Here is an 8,373-nt window from a genome sequence, read left to right as displayed (position 1 = left end):
ATGATTTAAACTACACGAGTTGCTTCTCCTAGCTCAGCAACTACCAGCGGGTGGACACAGTTCAACAGCCGCCAGCTTATCTACGGCGTTGAGCTGCTTCGGGGACGAGTGAAGTGAGGTTGTCAGTGGTGTGCCGATGTAATTAGTCTATTTTTTTTTCATGGACATTATCAATTTTTTTCGTTCTCTAAATGGAAACCAAGCGACCGGCCGGGCCTTTCCCCCCCCCAGCACAGCCTGCCGCCGGAAACTGCGGGACACAGGGCGCCGTGACGTCATCAGGCGGCGCCGGAACAGGGGCGGGCGCGGGTCGGTTCCTCAGGCCTAGCGCCGCCGCTTCAGCGCACAGGCAGCTGCGGGTAGGGCCGGCGGCCCCGGGTGGGTCCCGTAGCCCCGCGGGTGGGCCGGGCCGGGCCGGGCGGGGGCCCCTGTGCCGGTGGGGGAAGCGGGTCCTTCCGTGCGGCGGCCGTGGGGCGGGTTGGCCGGGCCGTGCGGCGTGGCTGACGCGCGGTGTGGCTGTGTCTCCCCAGATGTGGGCTGAGGTGTTGCTTCTGCCCTGCAGGGCCGGGCTGCGGCTGCTCCCGCCGCTCCGGCTGCGGCACCGAGCGCCGGCCGCCATGAAGCTGCAGTCCCCTCAGTTCCAGGCGCTTTTCACGCCGGGGCTCCGCAGCGTGGCAGGTGAGTCGGCCTGGGTCTGGGTCTGGGTCTGGGCGTCCGCGGGGCTCAGCAGCGGCGCACTGATTGTCCCCGCCTGCTGTGGGGTGAGGAGCGGCAAAATGCCGGCCTGGGGAGCCAGGGCGGTGGGTGTGGGCTTAGCACCCTGCGTCCTGGCCCTGCTGTAGTGCAGCCCCTGATGCCCTCGCCAGGGAAGCAGAGAGGGCTGTTGGCGGCCGGGCAGCTGCCGTGCTCTGGGAGGTACGTGCCGCTCTCTCGCTCAAGCCGCTATTAACTTTAAAGTGACCCAGAAGATGCGGCAGAGCTCGGCTTTCATCAGCTGTTGTGGGGTATTGTTCCTGAGGAAATCGGGGGCCACGGTTCACTGTGCCCTGCCATATGTAAGCGAAGCACGTTTCCTTTGTCAGCTACTAACTGCTAAAAACGGTCCACAGCCCAGAGGCCCCAGCTGCAATTAGCAGCCTGTTAATATTTAGGTTATCAGAAATGTCCTAGAAAAATTTATGAGAAATGACAGGGAGAATATCTGCGGGTACTCTGCTGTGCACCTAATTTGTGCATTTTGTGTGAAGCTGTGAGTTACATGCTGCTTACTATATATTTGAGTATGATCTTAAAGGCCTTTTCCAACCTAAATGATTTGATGATGTCAATTTGTGAAAAGATTGGTTATGGCTGACAGCATGCTATGGGTTTTATTTGAGAGAGTATTTAATGGTTTTTCCTTTCCTTCGTAGAATTGTTTGAGAAGAAGAACTATGAGCTGAGAATAGCAGGAGGTGCTGTGAGGGATTTACTAAGTGGAATGACACCACAAGATATAGATTTTGCCACTACAGCTACACCAGCAGAGATGAAGGAAATGTTCACATCTGCTGGTGTTCGTCTGATCAATAACAAAGGAGAAAAACATGGAACCATTACTGCCAGGGTTGGTTTATGTTTTGACTTGGATCTTTTCTTACTGTATCTGTGGATGTGCACATACCTGACAGATGACTGGTAGCATGCTCCTCCTTTGTTAAAGTATCACAATAAGTTTAAATGACACGCAGCTTTACAGTTTGGAGTCATTTTTTGTTAATTACCATATTTTAATGCATGTTACCTCTGCGTAACATGCTTACGCTGGTGTGTTATCACTAGAAAAGAGAAGGTAGGCCACCCACATGTTCAGATAATGTGGGGAAGTTGATCTTGGTATTTCCTGCTCCTGATTTCCCAAGTCTTGCTTCCTCTACCTTGCTTCCTCTGCCTCATATTCCATCTTCTGCAGGAAGATTTCTGCAGGCTATCTAGAAAACTAATAATGAACAGATTATTTTCAGATGTTTGTATTTCTTGATTGCTCTGTATGAAAACACAGCACATGTTGGTTTGCATGTATCCAGCTTGAGCAATAACTTTATACAAACATGAAGCTAGAAAAATATACAGCTTTTACGTTTATATTCATGATCATGTTGAAGTAATGCTGTCTGTGGAATTTTCAGCTCCATGAACAGAATTTTGAAATTACAACTCTTAGAATAGATGTTGTCACCGATGGGCGACATGCAGAAGTGGAATTCACCACTGACTGGGAAAAGGATGCTGAAAGGAGGGATCTAACTGTCAACTCCATGTTTTTAGGTAAATTCTTTCAAAAGCAAATATTTAGGTGAAACACTGCCTTTCAAATTAAGCTGGTAAATTCTCTGTCTGTTTCCATTTTGTTTGTTCTACTGCTGTCAGCTGAAAGGTCTGTACAAATACATGAGACGGTATGACAAACCAGTTCAAATCACACAACTTGTCTTCTGCCTTTTCAAATGAGACATGTTTTAAGTGTGCCAACCTTGTTCGTAAACCCATATTCTTTTTTTCTTATTCTTTTTCTAGGTTTGGATGGGATGCTGTATGACTTTTTTAATGGATACGAAGATTTGAAAAACAAGAAAATTAGATTTGTAGGAAAGGCAAGTGAGAGAATACAAGAAGATTATTTACGAATCCTGAGATATTTCAGGTACTAGGTTTTGCCTTTCCTAGATCAAGAAATGAACCAAGCATTGTAGCAGGTTTTAGAAATATGAAAAAAGAGATCAATGATGTAAAGAGTTGTAATTGTCATAGAGTTGTTTCCTCTTGTATTTTAAATTAGGATATTTAACACTGTCATGATATTAATTCTCTGAATAGCAGTAATAAATTCTTGTGCCAAGTAACAAGCAATAGGATAAGAGGAAATGGACTCAAGTTGTGCCAGGGGAGGTTTAGATTGGATGTTAGAAAAATTTTTTTCATCAGAAGGGTCATCAAGCACTGGCACAGGCTGCCCAAGGAGGTGGTGGGGTCACCATCTCTGGGGGTATTTAAAAGATGTGTAGATGTGGCGCTTACAGACATGGTTTAGCGGTGGCCTTGATAGTGCTGGGTTAGTAGTTGGATTTGATGATAAGGGTCTTTTCCAATCTAAATGATTCTAAATGGAATAACTGTTCTCAATCTAACATACAGAGGTTGTATTTGGGCAGGTTTTATGGAAGAATCGCAGAGAAACCTGGTGATCATGAACCTACTACACTGCAAGCAATTAAAGAAAACGCCAAAGGTTTGGCTGGAATATCAGGAGAAAGGATTTGGGTGGAGCTGAAAAAAATTCTTCTTGGAAACCATGTAAACCATTTGGTTCAACTTATGTATGAGCTGGATATTGCCCAATACATAGGTAAAGTGAAATGAAGATTGATTTCCTACTGGTTTATCATACAAACAGAATGGCAACATGGCAAAGCGAGATAAAACTTGTTTTTACGCAGAAATTAATTTTTCTTGCCCCACCTGTATTAACGTCCACATTTCTTATTAACACTCTGTCTTGCACTTTTTTTGTGTGTATCCTTTTAGGACTACCACTTGATGGAAATTTAGAGGAATTTGCCAGAGTTGCTAAAAATACTCAAAATCTGTGTCCAAAACCGATGACTCTTCTGATGTCATTGTTCAAGGTGAAGGATGATATTACAAACCTTGATCTGAGGCTGAAAATCTCAAAAGAAGAAAAAAACCTTGGGTTTTTCTTAGTGAAGCACCGGCAAGAGTTAACCAAAGCTATGGGTCCGGAACCACTGAGACCATATCAGGACTTCATAATGGATGTAAGTGTGTTTCACATTGCTTTATTTTGTTCTTCACAGTAAAGTAAGTTTCCAGTTTTACAGAGTAGCAGAGATGACAGTGCTAGTGGAAAGAAAGGGCCTTAAGCGTCAAGTAATCGCCAGGCTTGTTTATTAGTCTTAGGCAAACTTGTGCCAGGGTTTTAAAGACCATGATATTTTCATCAGAAAGGTGGATGTACTGACAAAAAGTATTAGCCAGATTTGGATTGCTCCCAGTGTAACATTGTCACAGTAACTGAAAGAATATCTTTCTGTGTTATTGATACCAGTTCCAGTTAACCAAGGTGGCATTGGTTTGTGGTTGGTTGCTTTTCCTCTGGAGAAGGGACCAGAAATTAACAAGAGCTGTTGCAAGTGTCCTGGCATGTCTCTGCAACATAAAGCAGAAACCTTGGTATAAAAAGATTCTCTTCCTTTAGTAGTTTAGTTTTGTGAGAGGACAACTAGGAGACATACATACTTGGGTTCAAAACCTTTTTTTCTTTCGCATCCAAAATACTGAGGCTTTAAATTATTTTTTAAGAAATTATTTAAAACAACCAACCAAAGAAACCCACCATATTTTTAGCAGTTCTGAGCACCTTGTGTTCTGTAGCAATTTTTTTTATACTAGATTTAAAAGTCAATCTTTCAGTCGGGCTGAAAAATGTCATATTCAGTCATCTGAAACAAAAGTTGCTTGTGCATGTACCTAGGGACTGACAAATTGCTGTACTGTCCCAGCTGATTTCCCCTTCTGCATTAAAACATGAGACAGGATCTGGACCTCAAGAGACTCCATCTTTTTTTAATGTGAAATTCAACTCCCTGAATTGTGCATTGAAAGTCAGTGCAATTCCTGGAGCATCAGTACGTGTTCTGTGTGAGGCATACTGTTAAGTAGGCAACCTGTGATGTTCTTCCACAGTAAAGTTCAAGTAATTTTCAGGTGAAGTCGTGCACTTTTATTCCAGTACCTGAGACTGAGGGCAAGAGACAGCAGTTTCTGCAGTGAGGCCTGTCTCCCACAGGAAGGGTTACGGTTTGTCTCCAGCAATGGTGGTTACAGCTATTACCTGGACTTCAGGAACTCTCCAAGGATCTTCCAGAGCCTCCAAGTTAGGACTAAGTTTTAAAACTTGTGAGGCAGGAGAGATCCTCGCTTTCATAGTTCCAAGTTTTTTGTCCAGGTGTTGCCTAGTAAGATGTCGCCTAATAAGATGTCAGGGGAATAATGCAATGTTGAGCACAGTTCGAGCTGGTTTCTACCATTTCATAGTGAATCCTCTCTCTCTCTCTCTCTCTTTTTTTTTTTTTTTGTTAGTCTAGGGAAGCTAATACAAATTCCAAGATCTTTGAGCTTCTAAAATACCAAGGAGAAGAACATCTTTTAAGAGAAATGCAGCAATGGACTGTTCCTACTTTTCCTGTTAGTGGCCATGATTTAAGAAAAATGGGTGTGTCTTCTGGAAAAGAAATTGGAACAGCCTTACAGCAGTTAAGGAATGAATGGAAGAAGAGTGGATACCACATGGATAAAGAAGAACTGTTAAGTTGCCTGAAGAAGCTGTAACATTGCGTAACAGCCGAGAACTGTTCTAAACGTAACTGAGATACTGGTAAATATTTCGTCACTGTACTCACAGGCAATGCAACCTTTGTTGTATTTAAGATTCAGACAGCATGGATCTCCTGTTGCGAACTCGTAATTTCTACAGGGAGCAGTTTTATTTCATAGTGATGTGAAATGTTCTTTGCCAAATTCCACATTTTCTACCTCTTTTTGTTGTATTTTAATGATAAATATTGACTATTTTATCTTGATTGTGGCGCATTAGAGGTGGCACCAAGGTTTTTCTCATTTGGACTTTGCAAAATCTAAAAAAACCAAGAAACACCACCCCCACCCACTAAAACGTTTCTGTCCTCTAGATAATATCATGGCTGGGGGCGGGATTGTGCTTATGATAGCGACAAAGTGTCTAGAAATAATGAGCTCTGACTCTTTTTTGTGGTTAAAGCTAGATAGCAGATTGAAGTACTCACTCCAGCAGTTTCTGGTCTGACCATGTAAAACAAGTCTGTTTTCTATAAAGATTTTTATTTTCCATAATTGCCAGAATCCATTTTAGATCAGAAATCTTCTCATCTCTTTGGGAGTGTTTCAGTACCTTGTTTATCACTGAGTAACTACATCCATACAAAACTGGTGAAGGGTTCTATGGTGTGTTTTCAGCTTGGTGTGTGAAACTGTATTAATGTTAATAATAGAAGAAGAGGGAGATCCAGGTTCCCTGCCTTTCCCCTGCCACCTCCGGTAGTGGACTCACACTTTCTTTCCTTTTTCTTTCCCAGTGAGGTACAAGAAGAATTCAGGTGATGGTGTTTGGTGTGCCTAAACAGAGTGAACCTGAGCTAAGTCCTGTAGCTGTGTTGCCTTCAGAGTACTAACTCTCACAAGAAATTGCCAGGGCAATTATCCATGCATCTGTGCCTGTAACTCAGAGCAGTGAGACGCAGAGGCATTCACCTTCTCTCTGATGTGCAGGCATTCTGTTTAAATCCGTGGGATTATTTTGGGAAGAAGTCTAACATTCTACAACTGTCACACAGTGGTCTTCCGTGTGTTGCTTCTGTGTTAATTACCCATACCTTTCTTCTGTCTGAGCAGATCCACATTAAAAGTGCTGTTCAAAGGGAAATTCGAAGTGACTTGCCTCTTTTCAAAACCAATAAATCAATAACATTTTGGAAAATATAAGAAGTAAAGGAGTTTGACTCTTAGTTAAAGTTGATGGGGAAGGAAATGTAGATGAGGAGAGGGTTGTTTGCACGTACTACCTGGTCACTCAGGAGGAGTCAATGAAGAGTTCATAGCCATCCAGTAACGCTGCAGAAGTTGGTTTTTGGAAGCAGTGCTGTTGCTGACTGGTCTTACTGAATGCGTATTACTCTTCCTGGCTTTCTTGGTATGCTTTTAAAAAACAAACAGCAAAATAGCTTTAACTGAGAGCATCTCTTGTGTGTATGAATTTTATTGCAGGTTTAAGTTTTCCTACAAAAAAATAGTAAAATCCTTTGGATTTCCCTTTCCTTGGCTATCATTTTGCAACACGAGGTAGCAGTAATACCAGATGCTGAAAAAAAAAAAATCAGCATTTTATGCTTTTGTATCAACAAGTTTCCCAGCTGCTTTTTCATTTTTTTTCCTAGTAAGTCAGTTACTTTAAATTATTCTGAAGGTATTTAGGAAATTCAGAAAGACAGCAAGGGAAGAAAAAAAGTGCTGTTTTTCTCTGTTAATAAGGCAAATCTCATAAGAACATGATTGTGTTTGATTTAATTATGTAATTAAATTGAAGCCTCCTTGTGCAATTTATTGAACTACTGAAATCTTGGGAGGGAGACAAGTAATAAAATTTAGTATTCGAGTTAGTCTTTTTTAAAAGAACACAAAACTGATCTTTCAAGGTAACATCTGTAGAGGTGGTAAAACACAACTACACTTTACGTTACCCAAAATTGTTGTCAGCGTCAAATGCCAGTTGGAGGGAGGATTTTTAAGGGCAGACACCCGAAACTTTTGCTGTCTCCAACGCTTCTGAAAAACAGCACAGATTATTCTGAAAGCATGTTAATTGAACAGTCCTGCTTTGAATTCAGCATAGCTGGCACATTTGTTCAAATAGCTCATTGAAAAATCATGGTATGCTTGAGGTTTCCAGTTGGTCTATCAAGCATCGCTTTTACTATATTCCAAAGAAATTAAACCCTAGTAAAACGAAACTGTGTTAAAATAATAGCATGGTTTAAGCAAGCAGTACCAGCATGAGTTCTGGAAAAATGATGTGTTTTGAATAAACACTTTTTTATAGAGTATGAACTATTTAAATAAATTGGGAGATAAGAGATGAAGCAGTTTGATACATACATGGTCAAGTACAGTACTTTCTTCAACAGATAATTAAAACATTGTGAATATCATTTAATTAAAGTTACACATCAGAAACACCCATGTGTCATTGCTGGTTGGTAGCTGATCCTGGCTCCCCAGTGTGACAGCCCTTTCTGAAACTGGCTGCCAGTGTTGATGTGAAGTCCATCACTGTGGGTTTGTTGGAAAAGTGTTAAAAGACTAACACTGCCCAGTCACCCTCCTGCCCTTGGGGGATGTATCCTGAAAGTCTGCAAAGAATAATGACGCCACAAACTTGTGTTCCTGTGGGGGAAGCCAATTTTCAGCCAAACGAGCCTGGCACAGCAGGATGGGGATGCAGAGCAAAGCCTCCCCGGGTGCCCAGAGCCCCTGCACACTCAGCCTGCTCCCCTCGCCTGCTGTGTTCATTGCTGCCCTGGGAGGGAACTGTCTGTGAAGGGCAAAATGGTAAATAATATAAACTGCTTTTCCTTGCAGATGGCTTCTGAGGATTAATGAAGGTTTTTAACCATTCTCGCAAGATGTAATGATCTGTAAAAATGATTAAAAGGCCAGATTGGCTTGGATGCATTTGAAAGGGAAAGGGCATGGCTAATTCTCCCTGCAGAGCCCATAAACCTT

General features: G+C 42.3%; 1 protein-coding gene across 3 annotated transcripts; it reads left to right on the top strand.

Annotated features, from left to right (window-relative positions):
- Positions 1-176: 176 nt before the first annotated feature.
- On the top strand, positions 177-6,517 carry TRNT1 (tRNA nucleotidyl transferase 1). Of its 3 annotated transcripts, XM_055806902.1 has the most exons (9): positions 177-359; positions 531-678; positions 1,413-1,606; positions 2,169-2,307; positions 2,557-2,683; positions 3,192-3,385; positions 3,565-3,815; positions 5,140-5,434; positions 6,171-6,517. In XM_055806902.1, the coding sequence occupies exons 1-8, from the start codon at positions 192-194 to the stop codon at positions 5,386-5,388; spliced, it is 1,470 nt and encodes a 489-aa protein (XP_055662877.1). In that variant the 5' UTR covers positions 177-191; the 3' UTR covers positions 5,389-5,434; positions 6,171-6,517. The 3 variants fall into 3 exon arrangements, with proteins under 3 accessions (XP_055662877.1, XP_055662876.1, XP_055662878.1); XM_055806901.1 differs by having other exon boundaries at positions 5,140-6,517; XM_055806903.1 differs by having other exon boundaries at positions 234-359; positions 563-678; positions 5,140-6,517.
- Positions 6,518-8,373: the final 1,856 nt, after the last annotated feature.

This window comes from Falco peregrinus, chromosome 5 (genome assembly GCF_023634155.1).
Source record: "Falco peregrinus isolate bFalPer1 chromosome 5, bFalPer1.pri, whole genome shotgun sequence".
Lineage (NCBI taxonomy): Eukaryota > Metazoa > Chordata > Aves > Falconiformes > Falconidae > Falco > Falco peregrinus.
Note: the sequence above shows the minus strand (reverse complement) of the source record. Positions and strands in the feature narration are given on the sequence as shown.